This window comes from Perissodus microlepis, chromosome 19 (assembly GCF_051167445.1).
Source record: "Perissodus microlepis isolate ML-2025 ecotype Zambia chromosome 19, ASM5116744v1, whole genome shotgun sequence".
NCBI lineage: Eukaryota > Metazoa > Chordata > Actinopteri > Cichliformes > Cichlidae > Perissodus > Perissodus microlepis.
In genome coordinates, this window is record NC_140479.1 from 19,269,719 (window position 1) to 19,288,772 (window position 19,054).

Consider the following 19,054-nt stretch of genomic DNA (forward strand, 5'->3'; position numbering starts at 1 on the left):
CCAGAACATAGATCAGAATTTCCATCTCCATCAGCACCACCAGGGTTTAAATGGACTAAAACAGAGAATTATTGTGTAAAAATGAGATCCTGCACACATCAGACCTTTTCCCTCTTAACGCAGTGAAACCGGCTCATGTTCAGCCAACAATCACGGAGCAGATGCAGCGCTTTTTAGCTCTGTGTGGAGGAGTGGACTACAGCTTGGTGGAAACGGAGTTTGCGTGTTTGTGGGGCCTGCCAGGAATAGAAGGAGAGGCCCACACCTCTCTTGAGAAAGTCAGAACAGCAGATGGGTCAATGGCGCCATCACGTGGTAACACAACGCACCGGAGTCACGTCGAAACCAGTCATTTTTACTGTAATGTAGGTACACAAATCCAGATGTGCATGCCACTATCTGTTATCCGTGGGGAATACTGGTGGGAAATGAACAAGCCAGTGGTCTTTAAGAGGACACTATCTGTTGTCCAAACGTGTATTTATTATAGAAGTCGTGTGGGTCGTGCACTGCAGTCTTTATTTAACGCATTTGACATGACTTAAAGTATTTTCTACCACAAAGAGAAACACGGTCATTACCATTTCTGCAAACAAAACTAAAGTATAAAAAGTATTAAGTTATTATTCATTTTATTTATGAAGGGAAAATAGTAATTCGGATTTTATGGCATTTCTTTATTTATCTGCAATCTGCAAACGGCAGAAAATTTACAGCAAATAAAAGGTCAGATTAGATTGGCCCAAAGTTCCTAGAAACTGAGATTTGGTCATCATTGTCAATATTATTATTATTATTATTATTATTATTATTATTATTATAACACTGAGAGGACGTAAAGAAATGCATTTTAACAAAATGTCAATGGGGCTTCAGTTCGTGCAAGTGCCCAATCTATACTTTACAATACTGGAGCCACTAGGAGCCCCCGTCATTTTATACATGACTTTCATTATTTATTTATTTATTCGTGAACGTATATCTGGCAAATCTAGTCTGCCATTTAAAATTCTGTTGTTTGGAGGATACTTTCCCAGGGTGTATATAGCTATAGATCATTAAAAATGCTTCTTTGGGAGCCCCTTGCTAAATCTCCTGTCACCCCATCGGATCGAGGGAGGGAGAAGGAGCGAGGGAGGAAGAGAGCAGGAGGGGGGTAGAGGAGTGGACAGGCACTGGTAACGGAGGGGGAGGCGTTTGGCTCGGTGAAAACGGGGAGTGAACGCGCAGAGAGGGTGAGAAACCAGCGGATCTGGCCCTTTAAATCACCAATACAGCACATTCGGAGGTGAGTTTGGAGATATTTGGCTATTTTTCTCCCCGTGCATAATATTTGTAGCGCCTCTGTGTGCTGCTGCAGCCCCGCATTCTCGCAACTGAGGGCGGCTGCAGCGAAAAGGGGGCTCGTCAGTGTCACGAATCCGGATTTCCCCAGCCCTTTGCCGGCAGAGAGGGTGGGGAGGACCGGGGACAGGGTCAGTGGAAGATTTCCTTCAGCTCGGCTGGACTCTGAGGACGCACGAGCCACAGTAACATGATCTTATATGCCGAAGTAGGCCGTATCAATTTGCATAATAGCGGAATATAACGGCATGCGCTCCGGTCTTGTGCTCGTTGTCGCTGGATGGGTTTATATTTGCCGGAGCTTGCCTCCCTCAAAACATGTCACCACCCTGCTCCCACGGCTAACAATCAGGGCCTATTTGCAGACCCGGAGCGGTGTAGTCTGGTATTCACTGGGATAAATATATCTGGCTTTGATATGTGCACTGTGTTTGCGCTCCCGTGCGTATTCGTCTGTATGTTGGCTCTGTTGAGTCTATGCGTTTATGTGTGTGTGGTACGTGGATAGCCACGGGAGAGAGGACATGCTGTTCTATCCATCAAAATGCCCGCATTGTGCTTTCACACGGTAGAGCAGCGAGCAGGCCCTATAGCAGAGGACATGGCTTCGTACTGTAGGCCCGATCAACACTCAGGAGCTGCTTGGATCAATAAGGATTGATGCAGTTTTGCGCGTCTTGAGAGCCTCTGTGTGCTCGCTGGTTGAGGCCTGTCCAGCTCTGGTGGTGTTTATGTTGTCCAGGCCGAATCAAATGATCAGCTTGGTGTATATGTTTTGCTTCTGCTAAGAAGAAAGGCGTTCAGTTTGGGGCAAGAAGGGAGAGATGTGGCTGTGTTGGGGGAGAATTTCGTCTGCTGTTTTTAAAGGCTTCTCTTCTCTCGGCACGGTATGCGCCATAGCAAAAAGTTTGAAAAATCAACAGGCTGAGGAAATTAAAGAACTAGGTTAGTAGTGTCTATGAAGTGATAAATGAGTCATTTAAGTATAGCTGGTACTTTTTTTGTATGCAGCGGCTCTGCCAGTTGAAACCACCGTGGTTTACCCACTTGATAGAACAGAAAAAAAGCACACATTTATGTTTCAAAGGTACAGCAGCTTATAACTAAAGATGATGCAAGTGCTGCCTTGTCCTTTAATGTTAGCATGTTTGTGTCAAAGGCATGCATCAGCATGTGAACAATCCCTGCAATGAGTCTTATAGAGTTGAGTTTTTATTATATTCATATGCATATACTCTGCGCTTGGCTTCCAGTGATGCTGCACGCTGTGATTTAGGAGCATTCATTAAATCCTGACAGATAATGAGAAGCGTAGAATGTGTTGTGAGGGAACAGGTGTTTGTCTCTGTTTATTTGCACTTGTTATAGACACATCTGAGGGTTATCTGTTTACACAGCCATAACCAAGGGACTCACCCCCCATTGTTGGACAGAGGCCCATGTGTGTACATTATATTTTAGTTCTGGGGTCAGTATTGGGCACTTGTGGTTAAAGGGGAAAAAAAGAAATCTAGTGCCAAGTAAGGCTAGGGTCAGTATTTCTGTCTCTTACAAGCAGTTCATTTAGGAAGATTCATGTGCCACAATTTGCCAAACATGATGCTTTTCTTTTTGCTATCTTCAGTTTCTATGAATATGTGTACTCCTAATCTAGAAATGAATCAAAATCAGTGCAACTCTTAAGTCCCGTGAGTGTCTAAATGTGAAAAGAAAAAAGACGGAAAGGAAAAAGAAATGAAGATATGTTGTTCCTGAATTAGGATTTGGGTTCAAAATTCAAGATTAGGATTAAAAATTAGAATTTGGATAGAGGAAAGTCGGCAAATATCCTCATAAGTCTGTTAATACCAACGTGCAGGCAAAGACAGGATGAGAATTTGTTCAGGTGTTACAGTGGTAATCTCTAGCTTCATTCACTCTCTCTCTCTCTTTCTCTCTCTTTCTCCCTCTCTTACACACACACACGCACGCACGCACGCACACACACGCTCTAATTACAGACATGAATCTCTGAGAGACTCCACAGCAGGAGTAATTAAAGCAGGAGTCTCCTCCTTAGAGAGGGAGACAGACAGAGACACAGACTGAGAGACCCGGTGGTAACATGCTCATTGTGATGTATTTGAGGTATGTGTTGTTCACATCTACAGAAGCAAGTTTCCTGCTGTGTTAATCTGAAGGTTTGTAGAGATTTAAAATGAGTTTGGGACCACCACCCCCCCACCCACCCCACCCCCCATATGACAGAATGTCCCACCACCCATTCAGAAAAGTGGTCTTACAGGTGCTTTGTGAAAGAAAATGAGGTTGTGATGATGGATATGATAGTTAATGGATATGATGAGTATGACATTTTCTTGTGTTTGAAGTAGCAGCTGTGTCATAGTAATATTTTTTTATTGCAGTTTTCATATTTGCAGTCGTTATCTCACCTTTAGTTTTTAATACTTTGCTAACTCATTGCTAAAACAGTAAAACCTCTCTGTATGTGGAGATGTGGAAGTAAAATTGAAACCTATTTGTAAAAGCAAACAGAAGCAAACATTTTGAAATGTGTATGACTACTGAACTGCCTGTTTATAACGTAGCTCAGCAGGCAGCTCACTTGTTTGCCCATTCTTCTTTTACACAGAGACAAGCCAATGTAAGCTCAGCCGCCGTCCAGCTCTGTCACTGTGACTGCTGTTCCTGCACTGCTCAGACCGCCTCCATCCATTCATATTAGTGTTCAGAGGGAGTCCTGTCTGCACACCATCAGTCAGGTAATACTGTGTTTGCTGTGGTCACTGTATCACGTTCCACATTCCCGGGCTGCTTAATCTGCAAAGTATCTTAAACTCGAATTTTTTTGTGAATTACCCAGTGGACTCAGGAGTCCCTGAGGCAGTGGAATGTGGAATGAATTTATTTGAATGTCTGGATCACAACATTCTCAATCCCAAAGATCTCACTGAGGTTTATTACAACAACCTAATAATGTATTCCTATATAAACATGTTGTTTGTGCAGTGTGTGAATTACATTCAGAAGACAAATATCAGATGCTGATGCGTATTAGCATCTTTAATATAAGGGCTTTTATTTAATTGCTTTTTTGTTAAATATCCAATTCATTTTTGGTTACATTGTCGTTACACTGTTGCTTTCAATCGTCATATTATGAATTAAAATGCTGCTATGTTTCACTCTAAATTTCTGCTGCACTACTATGTAGTCACCTCATGGTGGTGCTATAGCGCCGCAGCTGACGTTCCACACAATCCTCTTAACTGATTTAAATTTATGACCCATAACACTAAAAAGGGAATTTAAGCCATCATTTCATTTCTGATCTAATGGCAAAAAACCCAAAAAATTACACTCTTAGTTGTGCTTTGTTTATATTTGATCCTCTGCAGGCTTTCTTTTTTGTTTGCTTTTGTGCGATTCATTTTGATATGATATCACAGCAGCAGTGCCAAAAGGACAGTTTCAGGGAATAATCAATGAATTATCTAGTACTTAAATTCACATTTCTATTAAGTATACATGAAATTAATGTTTCTTGGTCTCTGACAAATCTAGTGAAGTAAACCAAACACAACTCATTCTGTTTTTCACTCCTTCAGTTTTCTCCTGTGTTGGTGTATTCTCATGGATCAGTATGTCTACCACTAATAATATCGCCCAGGCCAGGAAACTGGTGGAACAGCTGAGGATTGAGGCAGGGATTGAGCGCATTAAGGTAAAACAACCGTTTTCTGCTGTGTTAGCAAATGTGTGTGTGTAATTATTCATTCACATTTAACTGCTCTCCCTCTCTACTCATTCTTGTTCCCCCTTTGCTGCTTCTCCCTTCATTTACCCTTACAACTTTATTATTTCTTCTACCTCCAATGCCCTCATTTTAAATTTCACACCTTCTTATCGATCCCCTTTTTTGCCTTCCCCCATCCCCTTCCTCCTTTTCTCTCCCTCCCCCCTCTGTCCGGTCAGGTGTCTAAAGCAGCAGCAGACCTGATGAGTTACTGTGAGCAGCACGCTCGTAGCGACCCTCTGCTGGTTGGTGTTCCCACCTCTGAAAACCCTTTCAAGGACAAGAAACCTTGCATCATCCTATAGCTGCTTCCTGCTTCTCCTACCCCTCTCATGCACACACACACAAACACGCATTCTCACACACTCTTGCACATACATATACACACTAACACATAAACGTATACTTTTGCCATTTAACTAGATCCCCGCATTTACCGAGACACACCTTGGAGCAGCCATGTCTGATCTTACAGGGCTGTCAAGCATCCACACACACAGAGAAACACACACGCTCCCAGAATCGCCACTCTGGAAAAGCGCCATACACCGGAGCAACAGCTAGGGGGAGGGTATGCTGCGCTCACAGTGGCTGAGATCAGTATATCACTGAGTATGATCCAAGGTGCTTTGGTATTATTCACATATGCTGGTGAATTAACTACAAGTTTCAGCTAAAATTGAAAAGGGATTTGGACATTAATGATCGATAGGAAATCAGCATTTTCTTTTTTTTTTGTTATCGTGAAATGAGGTGTTGGTTCAAAGATGGGTAGCTGTGCCATAGGCAGGCAGTGGGAGGATGCATATGCGAAAAAACAGAATGAGTGGTAGGCGCTAGGCCAATCGTGCCAAACTGGACCTCGTGTCCCATTAAAAGTTCAATAAATGCTTCTTTTTCTGTGGGAGATTTTTTTAAAAAGTATGAAAGCTTCATTCTTGGGTCATTTTGGAGCAACTGGCTAAAGCCTTTGCCTTTATCAGGCCATAGCATGTTCCCACCCAAATCTGTATCAACAGACCTTCTCTGCCTGTGGCCTCACAATGGCTGCCTGCAGCCTTTGGCCAAGCCTCCAGCTGTGCCAACCTGTACAAAAATTCCTTTCTAGATGCTGATCTGCTGTCACTGATTCCACTGCGGCTCATGATAGCTGCCACTGGCTGATGTCTAAGCTGATCCCAGATCTGCACCTATGAGAGCAAGCAGTGAACGGCTCTACACAGAACTCAAGCTATTAACCGCAGACGTTTACTGCATTTTTTCTTAAGAAATACTTGTTTGTGAACTCAATGTACGTTTTAGATATTTTGTTGAAGCATTACTTAACAGATAGGACAATTCTTTACATTTTTTTAGATCGTTTTCTTTTCACGTAGGTGTTGCCCCTGGCGGATCAGGTTTGTTTTCCTGCTTGCATTAATGAAATAACAGGATATCTGGTTGTAAGCCAGGGGTAATACCTAACCAGATCTACTGTACATCAAGCCTCCCTGTGCTTTACCCCAAGAGAGGGCGAGGCCACAGAATGATCACATCAGAGAATCAGTCTGTAAGGGACTGCGAGGCTGGAGGAGATGACCCAGACATAGAAAGTAAAAATGAAGGTGCCCTCTTCCCACCCTCTCAGCCCATATATGAGTATTTCGATTACTAGTTCTTGTAGGGTGAATAGAATGAAAATGAGAGGAGTGGGTAGTCTGAAAATAAGTAGTCACCTCTCTGTTCAAGGGGTTTACTTGTTTTAATGCTTTGCAATTATGGCTATTAATCAGATTACCTGCCTTCACCAGTCTAAAGGTTCCAGTTTCCCCAGCATAAGAGCTCACTCTGACGTTACCCCAGCTTGGTCACAGGCTGGATCAGTAGGAGCTGGCAGTCTCCTTTCTGTGTCCCTCCATCCTCGTCTCCTCCACAGCGCTCCTCCTGTCTGACAAACCAAACTTGATTGTAAAAACTGAAACATGAAGAAGAAAAAAATCAAGTTAAGAGAAAAAAAAAACTAAGTGTATAAACTTTCTTTCAGACATGTGCAGAAGTGATAAGTTGAAGAGTAGCTGTTTTGGCTTTCTTTTTTTTTCTTTTTCTTTTTTTTAAGTTCTCTTCTTTCTATGGAGTCCATGGAACCTGGTCAGTTGAGTATTACCCTGTACAGTGTTTGTAAGATACAAACTCAGAACACAGATTTCCCCTCTGTGGATGTTGGATTTTTTTAGTACTACTTATTCTGTCAATCAGGATCACGTCTGTCTTTGCTTTTTCCTTTTTTACGTCAATCAGGTTTTAGAGGCCTGCGATAGCTGAGGTTGGTTTCGGCCACATATAAAACCGATGAGGATGAAGTAATGTACCGGAAACAAAAGCTGTGTTTGGTTTAGAGTCATGCCCCGTAAGAAGATGAATCAACATCGGACCTCATTACGGTGGTGCAAAACCAACCTCCTGATCTGACCTTTAACACCAAAGCTGTCCTTCTTTTTTTTAGTTTTTGTTTTTTTGGGGGCAACAGGCATCTAGACCAACATGCAACACACACCTACATCCTGTGCTTTGGGTGCTTTTCAAGCTTGAATGATGTTTATCAGAGGTAAAAGGTTAATAGCTGTAAGGAGAATTGGTGAGAGAGAGGATCTTCCTTCCATCATATTTACACTTTAGCATTTAGCTGAGGGTGGGATCATTTGGACATGGCTTATATCTGCTGACAGAGAGTCACAAGGGTTCATCCTACTAGTTTTCTGCTTTCATGTCACTTAAGGTCAGTGTGACCCAGCTGCTATACAGACTTTGGAGGTGGGTGGAAAGAGTTGTTTGCATCCACACGTGCTCATGCGTACCTGGGAATGTGTGGGGTTTAGACAAATCGGCATTAGAATAATTGTAATTGTTACCTTTAGCAATTTCAAACTGTGTAAAAGGGAACAAAAGAAAATAAGCATATTTCCCAAAATGTCAAATGATTCCTTTAAAAATTCAGCTTTGTGATTAATTACCAGTTTAAATCGCTGCTTAGCATCTGTGTTTTTGCACTGTAGCCAATGGCTTATGATACAGACAAAGATAGAAGTATAGAGAGCAGGAGCTGGAGAAAGGCCATATAGAGGGTGTGCAAGTGTGCGTGCGTGTGTGTGGGTGCTTGTGTTTGGTAGCTGAAAAGGGATGATTTGGCAGAGCAGTAGGTGGAGAGGAGAAAATAGAGGAGCGTGCAAGTGTGTGCTCGTGTGCATGGTCTGTGTGTGTTTTTGCGAGTGACACAGTGCGTAAGAACGAGCAGTGCCTCCAGTGCTGCAGTGTTAGACTGTAATGTTATAGTACTGCAGTCCTGCAGTTCTAGGTCAGGGTTAGTCTGACCAGAGGAGAGGTCATGTGATACCACAAGTCAGAACAACACATATGGCTTGCACTTCCTCCTTTTCTCACTTAATCAGTCTGCATATTTTGAAGAGTGAAAAAGGGGATTATGTTACAGGCTAAAATTGATCAGGTGAAATGTGGCAAAACAAATAATTTCATTACCACTAACGTAAGCCTTGGATACATAAAGGAACATGTTGACATTTGAGGAAATGTGTATATTTGCTTTCTCCTGCAGCTGGTTAGCTTACCTTAAAGACAGGAAACACGAGAAACTCCTCTGTTCACCTGCAAAAAAAGGCCACCTCTCAGCTCTTTTAAAGTTCTCAGTCAAGGTGTTATATCACTTTGATGTTTTGCCATTATCGCAGTGAGCCATAGAGGTGCTGGTAGACAGGTTTTGTTGCTGCTAGCCTGGCTGTTTCAAGCTGTTTATCTTTATGCTAAGCTAAAGCAGGTAGCCCTAGAAGCAGATATGAGGAAAGGGATGATTGAAGAGATTATTTAGGCTGATATAAATGAACGGTGCTCTTTTTTTTTTTTTTTTTTTTGAAAGGAACTACCTAAAGACATGTGATGGCATAGCAACAGTATTGATTTAACTCATATGTATTTATTTGGCCTGGGTTTGCTTTTCAAGGACCTGAACTATTCTAAGATGAAAGAACTGATTCCCTGTCAGTATACAGGAATGTGATAAACACTTTCCTTTCATTTCTTTGCAAGCTAAAGTGAAAGAGAATTCTTGCTGCAGAGGTTTAACACAAGGAAACATACATGCATAACTTATCATCAGACAAATGCACATACACACACACAACCACACACACAGATGTCCTGGTATTGCCGAACATATGCTATTTTTTTTTATTTTTATTACTATCATTCCATCCATGGTTGGGCTTCAATCAGAGACACACAGCTTGGATTGCTGGTTTGTCTGATTGATTGGTTGTTAGTTTGCCTTATAGTGGTGTATATCATGTAAATGCTGGACTTGGAGGTGGGGGGCATTCTTAAACAGTCTTAAAAGTGGAACACACGGCTCAAAGTGGAAATTTACTGGTGTTGTGCGCAAAAATGCAAGCCTCTCGAAATTAATTTCAGGCCTGGTGAGGAGAGCCGAGGCTCCTCCCTGTTGGACTTTCATATCAAGCTTCTCTGATTTGGCTCCGAGCCCTTCCTGAGAATCATCTTTTGTGCTCTGATCTCCTGTGTATGCATACAGTATATGTATCTTTTTGCCTTGATTGACTATGAAGAAAATATATCTATTTTTTGTAACTGTTCTCTGATGTGCCATAACTCATGTTTTCTTGCACACTGTTAATATTTTGTGGATATTGCTGTTTAAAAAAGATGATATTGAGAAGTAGATAACATTAATAAAAAGATGATATAATAACAGACTTTTCCTGTATTGTTTTTTTTTTTATTTTGTTTTGATGTTAACATCAGTGTATTTCAAGTTTACTGGGCAGATCACAAACATCAGATACAATACCAGTATGAGCCTCGCAGAGCTGCTGGTATAGCTGCAGAATATTAGTGTTTTTTTATTATTATCTGCAGTTTATTGGTTTAAAAATGCAACTGCAACTCTACAATGCACTTGCAGAAACATGCTCTCTGGCCTACTTGGTATATGATGTGCAGAGCATGATGCATGTAAGAGAATGCATCAAACAGAGTAAACAAAGAGCAGAGCTAGGTAAAAGTCTCCCAGTTTGGTCATTTCACAGGAATTCCATTGTTGTAGCCGTCTCAGGCCTTCACTGTGCCCTTTTGAGTGTGCTTTCAACCGTCACAAGCTTGTCTCCAAGTTTCAAACCATACTTCCCATGACCCTTCTGCAAGTCACAGCCAATCAGATTTAGGCTGGATGAGCCACGGCCTTTGAGAAGACACTCCCCTCACCAGTCACTACCCTGTGTGATTGTAAACAAGTGTGAGGTCCATGTGCCTCAATATGTTCCTCTCTCCTCTAGCTGCAGACAGGGCTGTGAACAGCCATGTGAGAGCAGAGGGTGGAATAGATTGCAAAGCAGAGGGAAGATCCTGAGATTAAGCAGAGATAATAGAGGGATCAGAGGCTTCACCCACACACACACGCGCACACACACATTAATACACATTATGTTATTTGCATGCAACATTGTTGCGGGGCTTTAGCTGCAATATATAATGCAAAAAGTACATTTTTAAAAGATTCTTGTTATGCATGTATGGAATCTGGCTTGGGAATAAATAAAAACACTTGACACGCAGGTAATGCGTCTTTCCTGTAATGCTTCATTACTTCCTGACTTGTAGGGACAGTAGGTCTGCATGAGCTTGTTATGCTTGTTTTAGTGAGTTTCTGTCCCCACCCCAGTTTCATTCTCACTGACTTATGCTCACGACAATAGAAGGGGCTGGCAATGACAAAGACTAAGTGTGCATGCATTTTCCATGACTTCAGCCCGAATGTAAACTGTAGTTGCGTGACTCAGCAGGTTCCATGACGCACACATGGCTTTTGTTTTGAAATCTGAGCAGAAGCCCCAGGAACAAGAAGAATTTATGAATAAAATAATTTATTTACTTAGATAACAGAGCACAAAATAGATTACAAATAACTACAAAAAAACAATACAATCAATAAATTAACAGTGTAGCCACTTTACATTAGTTATTTATGAGAAAGGCAGCACTCTTGAAGGCACAAAGAAGTTGATATTTTTACAATACATTTAAAGCTGACCTGTCCGGATCAGACAGCACAGGCATTCTGCATCATTGGGAATTTCGGATCCTGACTAAAATATATCATCCTCAGAGTCTCTTTACATTGTTTTTTCTTTTGTTTCTTCCGGTGTCAATAGGTCCTGTGTGTCTTTAACATTATTTCCATTTCAGTTTCCATGGTGACAATTCCCCAGCAGCTTTCAGCTGCTCATTTTAAGAATGCACACACTGCACACCCAGTCTTTTCTACAGAAAAATACAAGTATTGTAAATGCATACCACACATACAAACACACACCTCTCCTCTCCTTTTCTGGGACTCTCCCAGGAATGTCTGGTACAGTTTCAGCACTGCAACATTCCTGTCCAGTCAAACAAACAAGACTTCCAGGTATAAGATGGGTGTGGATGTGTTCCTTTCAAAACTACTACTCCTCTTAATGTTTACTATGTCACACCCCATAGACATTGTGAGCACCCAGAGAGCAACACAAAACAGATTGTGTTTTGATGGCATTGTAAAAACATTGTGACTTTTCTGTCTGTATCTTTTGCACAAGTACAGATTCTAGAAACCAGTGTCCAGTCCAGCTGTTTCACTAGTCTTTGAGTGGGAGTCCATGGTTTTGCTGGTCATTAAGGATAGTGGACTGGAGCGGCTACACTCCAGGTCATCCCTGCTTGAGCATAAAGATCCTTCAGTGTATCAGTATCTGGCCACAAAAGTTCCTGTATGCAGACCCTTCAGCGTTCCTGCAGGACTAGTTCAGGCACCCACTGGTCAAGGCGCCGACTCTCCTGGCAGTAGGTCCCCACTTCCTGCAGTCTGCAGTGCTCTGCCTGAGGATTCTGTGTGGGAGAAAAAAAGAATCATGTCCAGCGTTCAATTTGAATTGAACCTGCAAAGTAAGAGTAAAAATCACAAGGCGATGACAAAGAAAAGGTGCAATATCTTAGCTGAAAATTGTGCATGAAAAAGATCACCATCTGCCTTTCAGTTACATAAGAGGTAGCCACTATGCTGAGTCAACACACCGTAACCAGCATGCAGTGAAGGTCTCTGTGCTCTTCCTGGTTCCTGTTGGCATCCACAGCTCCCAGCAGCCGCTGGAGTTGCTGAAACCCAGAGACTCGCAAGATGGTGATGCCGCTGTCACAGCAGAAGGACTGTAGCAACGTGAAGTGGATCTGCAGCGCCACATCGTTTTCATCGTCGGCTGCCAGCACGCATAGCACCACGCTGTCTGGATCTCTGAGGGGGAAGAGAAAAGAAAAAAAATGAGGAAAACCCTGTATTCACATGTCTGGGATGATCAGTTTGGGCAATGAGAAGAGAAGCACAAACCAACATTAATACTTTCAACTCACACATTAAGAAGCTTGGCTGATTCATAAATGCCAACAGTGAGGCAGCCTTGTTTCTGAGCAGTTACCAGCAACTCCTCCAGAGCCAGACCTACAGACTGCATCCTAAGGGATAAGGACAGGACATTTAGCCTTTTGTATTCTGCAATATGACAAAACATTAGTGGTATTAAATATATGCAGTACTGCTTCAAAAAATTCCCCCTCTTCCATATTAATTGAATTAAAAGTCGTTAGAACACTGAAATACATGCTCAGATCAGTTTCATTATCAGTTTCATGCATGGGGATGATTGTGGTGATATAAAACAAGCCATAAATGCGCATTTTACAGTTTCAAGGAATTTCGCTGCATGTTGTGCAACGTGCATGCGTAGTATTGTGTATGCCAGTACAAAGATATTAATACTGTGGTCTTATGACTCATAATAATTCATGCATAATCTCTGGATTTTGGCTTTTACGCGCATGCGGGTGTCAAACTTTGACAGCACAGAAAAGATTGTAACATTTTATGCACCCAGATGTTAAATAACAGAAAGTCTCTGCGTTCCAGTCTCAAATCAAAGCTTTCAAAAAAGCACTTTAATTACATCAGCCTAAGCAATCCACACAACGGAGGGGTCAAAGGACGATCAACATACCCTTCCAGCACATGATCACGCACATGCACATGCGGAACCAACATAAAAATAGAGCTGAAGCAAGAAATCTTACTTGTTCTCGATGGAAGCAAAGCTTTCTTCGGGAATCATGATTTCAAATTAAAAACCGATCCCACTGCGTAAATGCGTGACAACTGCCGGTGTACCAAAGTTATGCCAGTCTCTTCTGCGTTTGTTGTTGGCAACGTTGCGTCACAGTTTTATAGTGAAGCTGGAAGGTGGGCGGCACCGAAACTAGGCGAGTTTTGCAATTGGCTCAAAGGAAAACCAACATATTTTCTTGTCATGTGGCCTCGTGGGTTTGTATGGTTACAGTGAGTGATGACTTTACGGGACAAAAGTACACTTGTCACTCTGACATAACTGATATTGTGCATAAACAAATACATGCATCTGTTCAAGTGAAATGATCCAACTAGCTCCCGTGTTGGACTATGAGATAAAATTGTGTAATAAGAGCCTCACCTTTTCATAACAACGTCTTTACAGGACTGATGTGATTATGTAATTATGACTGACATCTAGTGGCTGAATGAAGGGGGAACGTCTATGTAACCCTCCTACTACTGAAAGACTGCAGTCATGCATATAAAGCAAGCAAGCAATTCGTGGAAATATATCATCAGTAAAAATGGACCTAGAGTCAAATTTGCAATATGTAACAAACTGAAATAAAGCATATGATAAAGCATATTGACTTTCTCTGTTTTCCTTTATTTTTATTTTTTTACACAATAAGAGCAGGACAAGGATTAATTAATATTTTCAGAATATCCAAGTTAATTAAAATAAAAGAAGTGCACACAACAGACTCTGCTTCTAAGGATCTGAAACTCAAGCTTGACTTAAGGATCTACCTCAAAGCTGATCAGGACCCATGATTGGATCACGTGGCATCTGTTAATGACTTTAATTGAGCTCAATGATTTTAGCTTCAGAGCACAAACATATAGCACTTTGACCCAGTAGCTTTTAGTTGAGAGAAAGCAGCATGCAACGTGCTGGCACATCTTTGCAGACATGAAATGAACAGTGAATATTTATAAATGTTTTTATTGTTTCACTCATGAAACAAATATAGTTTCAGTTTGCCTACAATACAAGGGTTTTACTTTAAGATAATTTGTTGCAACCCTCTTGGAGAACCTAATTAATTGATCGTTTTGAAAAGGTCTGAATTGAAATGGTTTGGGACGCTTATATGTTTTGGATTTCAAATAATCTGATGTTCTTTCTGTTCTCCATAATCAGGGCAGGAAATATCACTGGATCTGTAAAGCTCCATCTGATCATTCCCTTCCTGAATTTCAGCCTGGTTCTCAAAAAAGCTGTCTGCAAAGTTCAGCATGTGCTGCACAGCACCAAACAGTAGAGTGTCAGTGTCCTGGTCCAGGTCCAGCTCCTCACTGTAGTTCTTCACCGGCAGTATACAGAATAACGGGATGCCCAGAGCCTCACTCAGCTCACGCGCCTGATTACACAGATAACACAGGTACACAGATTAAATGAGCATTATTGTCATGTCAAATTTTGACCTGCTACTGTAAATGCATCTAAAAACATCACCTTCTTCTGGATGTAAAAACTGCGATAAACATTCTTCAAGTCTTCCGCCACCAGTGGACAGGCCTCGTCTACTTTAGTCATCAGCAACAGCTGAGGAATTCCTTTGAGGGACCGGAAATACAAATCATGACTGAAACAGTTTACTGACACCAAGAAAAGGGTTACCCTTTGTTGTATTTCCCTAATATAGCCTTACATATTTACATATGTATAAAACTGCATGCTGCACGTGCTGTTTTCAATGTGTTCTAAAAAAAAAAAAAAAATCAAAAGATTTTCTGCAGACCCAGCTGATTAGTCTTTCTCCGGATGGCACAAAGTTTTTCCAGCATTTTCTGGCTGAGAATAGAGACCTTGCAGGTGTCGACCACATAAACCACACAGTGAATCCTGTCACTCAGAGTCACATGCTTCTTATAGCCAGGAGCATCTGTTAGGATAGGGCCAGATGTGCTAAACTGAAGTACAAAAAAACATAGTTGTTACTTATCAATCAGCTGCCTACGTTTTTTGTATTTAATTGTTTACTATTTAATCAGTTAACATGAAATGCACCTGGTAGCGATCCTTGATGTGACCTTTATAGATGTTGACCAAGTCCTCAATGTCCAAACCACCCTTTTCCTCCAGCCCCATTGTGTCACAGAGGATCAGTGGGACGACGCAACCACCTTTCCCTGCCTTGATGGTGTAAGTGCGAAACTACAGAAAAGATAGAAAATGTCATTTAATGGGAAAACACTGTACATTACAGGTAGAGCATGCAGATTCAGTTATACAAAAAATCCCGTGCCAGTACCTGAGTGGTCACACTCTCCCCCGCTGTGCCAGCGATGGCCTGGGAAGTCATGTTGCCTCGAAATGCTGAGTTGATGGAGTTAAAGAAGCTGGACTTGCCTGCTCCAATCGGGCCTACCAACAACACACGGGCTTGGTGTACTGTTTTGATGTCAGGCTTATAGTTCAGGATGGCCTTCATCAGTTGCTGTTTTTGTCTAGAAGAAAGAAAATGTACCCACACCACCCAGAGTGCAAGCATAAAAAAGTTTACATGATGACAAGCTAAAAAAGATATGACATAACTTTATACTGATGATGAACATATGATGAACAATTTAGTTTTTCTTAGAATTACAAAATCCAAACATAAATTTATATATTTTACACAAACACCACCAATAACTGTGCTGCAGGTTTCTACATACTCAGCTGTCCATTCGATGTTCCTCCAGGGCTTGGGCAAGAGATCTTCTAGGTCTATAAGTGAAAAATCGATTAATAAGAACAGGATCACTTTTTAATCATATCAATATTAATTCTCTAAAAAATGCACAGTAAAATTACAAGCCTTGGTTTAAGCATAAGCTCATGAGTGCACATGGCCATTTCTGCAAGTAGATGAGCACGTTTTTTAATGGTCATGAAATGTCTGTTTTGAAAGTATAACCATGGGAGACATCTTTTTAATTCTATAAAACTCAGGGATTACTTTTACACACCTTCAACTCGATACACCTCGAACTCTGTCAGTGTCAAGTCATTTCCATGCATATCTGCAGCCTGAAAGTTGAAGCCTGTGCCTGGATTTGACTGCACTTCAGGTTTGTCATCATGCAAGAAAACCAGAGCACCGTAATTTGGACCGGTGCCTCCATCAGTGAAAGCACACTGCCCGATGATAGCTGCTACCCTCAGTGGTTTGTTTCTCTCAGCACTGATACTGTAGAGAAATGTCTTCTCATCATTAACACCCTCTCCACCTTGAGTGTAATCTTTGGAGGTGTAGGCTCCATAGATGAACCCAGCAGCATTGTAGGCTACAATAACGGTGGGCCCTTGCTTGTCACAGTGTCTGTGGAAGACATCAGCAGTGAACCCATGGATGCTGGCTTTGTGGAGCAGATGGAGTTTGACACGACCGAAAAGAGAGAGGAGCTGCTTCTCCTGATCCTTAGACAAGGCGGATTTCATTGCTGCCATGATGGAAAATCACCTGATGATGTAGACAGATCAGATCAAGTTTAACAAGTTATCTCAGAAAACCACAACTGCACATGCAGATGTTATAACCTGTGACCATTTATATAAAATATTATTAAGGTTCTTTCATGTAAACCTGCAAGTGAATCATCCCACCCCCACCTTACTGAAAACTCTTTTGCTTGTGAAACACTTTCTTTTTGCAGGGCACGTTTGCTGTCTTTCATTAAAACATGTAAAATACAATCACCACCAGCCCACATAGCAAAATTGGTATGGCCCAGATCTGGCCCACACAATGTGCTTATACATGGCCCACATGCAGCAAAGAATGATGGCCCTTTGGTGGCCCAGATTTGGTTTGCCAGATGTGGCCCACACAAAGCCAGTTGCAGACACACTGGTGGTCCTGTGCTGGCCCAGAGCAGTTTCAGCTCTGGCCCCAGATGTCAGCCTAATGTGTACCTTAATTAAGCCATGTAATAACAACATGTGCCAGAACATGCAAAACAGTGCAAAAGTAACATGATGAAATTCTGTTCAGAGTGTGAATGGACTGATTCTTATATAGCGCTTCTCTACTCTCCCGGATTACTCAAAGTGCTCCACATTCACCCAATCACAAAGTTTTTCTAAACTGAGTGCTTCCTAACTATATTCATACACATTCACACTCTTGACATACAGACTGGAGGAGCCAGGGATCAAACCACTTACCTTGTGATCAGTAGATAACCTGCTCTACCTCCTGAGCTACAGCCACCCACTGGCAAAGGCGAGTAAACTGTCCGTCACTAGGTTCTGGATAAAGTGTACACTCACAAACTTGCATTTGAAACGTTGGCTACCATAGCAGTATAATATTGCAACATAGCATTTGTGTCTTCTAACTAAAATAGGAAAATAGGAACATAAATAGTTTCATCATTGCCAGACCTGGCCCACATCTGGTTGACATACACCCTGCCATGACACTGGTCAGTCAGAAGTGCCAGCTTACTTTAAAGTAACGCTCTGAGAATTTGGGGTTTTATTTATCTGACTTCACTTTTCCTAGTTTTCATATTTGCAGTCAGGAGAAAATGTGTTAATTTACAGCTACCAATTTTATTATGCAGGATAATCAGCACAGAAAACATTTCATGTTTGATTCTCAAACAAGAAATATAATGGAAGAAACATTTTCTCAGACAAAGAGAAACCGAAAGTAAAACCACCTTCAAGAAACCCGCTGAAGTGATGAGTCATACTTGCAGCAGAAAGATGCATACTGTGGATGAAGTTAGATGTTATCAAACCAAACTCACCTTCAGAAGACAAACTGATGCAGGAAAAACACAGTCCGTGCCACGCCGCAGTGGTTTAATGTGTGCTGTTGAGGTTCAAACAGGAATGAAAGTAAAAGTAAACCTTTTTTCTTTGTCCCTGTTGTGATTGGTCACATTGTAAAGGCTGTAAAATGACTGCAACCAATAAGACTTGACATGAAACATGATTCTTCTGTGAGTTTTGCAGTTCAGTCTAAAAGCTATAAAAGCGTCTTTGACGATACACCGAAAGAAATACAGTTATGAGGAATATACAGTATAATAAGCCTTGTGAATAAATTATTCAATTAGTATGTATTTGTTCCTTTATTCATGTGTATTTTAGTCATTTTCAGAGGTTTTTTTTTTTTAAGTATAATCAAATTCAGATGCATACACATACATACAGTATTGTGCAAAAGTCTTGAGTTACTCCTCTTTACACTTCGTCTTCAAGGAACCACACCTTGTTGATTTTTTTTAAACCGGTCTTAAGCAATAGTTTTCCAGGCAAAAGACTTTTAAACTTTTTCCTTTGGACGTTGGCTGTTTTTCCTCTAAAAAACAACCTTGTAGGTTTACCCCTTCCCCAATAACAACCTCAGTCGTGATTCCCTGTCCTGTTTTGTTCCTGAAAGACAAGTCAGTGAAAACCAAATTCATTTTTAAACACACTGACTTTTATGGTAACATATAGCAAAATGAGCAGAAATAAGAAACAGACTGCCTATACGAAAAGTGACCACACTGTACATTTACTGACTTAATCCAGGGGTTGTTACTATGTAATAAGATGCTTTGGTTGATCTTGTGTTATGTAGTATCCTAAATTACAGTTCTTTGTCTCTTTTAATCAAAATTTTATAATCCTAAGTATGTAACGCCATCCAAAGCATTTCCAGAAATATAAAATTAATTAAAATGTAGCTACAATAAGTAAAAGTGGGTAATTT

The 19,054-nt window shown here is 41.2% G+C and overlaps 3 protein-coding genes across 7 annotated transcripts; 1 reads left to right on the forward strand and 2 right to left on the reverse strand.

The window, feature by feature from the left end:
- Nucleotides 1-1,153: 1,153 nt before the first annotated feature.
- Nucleotides 1,154-9,900, forward strand: gng7 (guanine nucleotide binding protein (G protein), gamma 7). 5 transcript variants are annotated; one of them, XM_084914447.1, is made up of 4 exons: nt 1,154-1,288; nt 3,977-4,106; nt 4,953-5,068; nt 5,320-9,900. In XM_084914447.1, the coding sequence occupies exons 3-4, from the start codon at nt 4,988-4,990 to the stop codon at nt 5,443-5,445; spliced, it is 207 nt and encodes a 68-aa protein (XP_084770573.1). In that variant the 5' UTR covers nt 1,154-1,288; nt 3,977-4,106; nt 4,953-4,987; the 3' UTR covers nt 5,446-9,900. The 5 variants fall into 5 exon arrangements, with proteins under 5 accessions (XP_084770573.1, XP_084770577.1, XP_084770578.1 ...); XM_084914451.1 differs by lacking the exon at nt 1,154-1,288 and adding an exon at nt 1,308-1,552; XM_084914452.1 differs by lacking the exon at nt 1,154-1,288 and adding an exon at nt 1,308-1,529.
- Nucleotides 9,901-11,052: 1,152 nt separating this feature from the next.
- Nucleotides 11,053-13,441, reverse strand: LOC146365862 (growth arrest and DNA damage-inducible protein GADD45 beta-like). Its single transcript, XM_084914446.1, has 4 exons — nt 13,301-13,441; nt 12,587-12,688; nt 12,254-12,470; nt 11,053-12,067 (listed from the first exon to the last, which is right to left on the reverse strand). The coding sequence occupies exons 1-4, from the start codon at nt 13,336-13,338 to the stop codon at nt 11,963-11,965; spliced, it is 462 nt and encodes a 153-aa protein (XP_084770572.1). The 5' UTR covers nt 13,339-13,441; the 3' UTR covers nt 11,053-11,962.
- Nucleotides 13,442-13,941: 500 nt separating this feature from the next.
- LOC146365863 (interferon-induced protein 44-like) lies at nt 13,942-18,242 on the reverse strand. Its single transcript, XM_084914445.1, has 8 exons — nt 18,102-18,242; nt 16,314-16,807; nt 16,020-16,071; nt 15,614-15,809; nt 15,370-15,516; nt 15,101-15,272; nt 14,815-14,915; nt 13,942-14,719 (listed from the first exon to the last, which is right to left on the reverse strand). The coding sequence occupies exons 2-8, from the start codon at nt 16,792-16,794 to the stop codon at nt 14,462-14,464; spliced, it is 1,407 nt and encodes a 468-aa protein (XP_084770571.1). The 5' UTR covers nt 16,795-16,807; nt 18,102-18,242; the 3' UTR covers nt 13,942-14,461.
- Between the last annotated feature and the right edge of the window lie 812 nt (nt 18,243-19,054).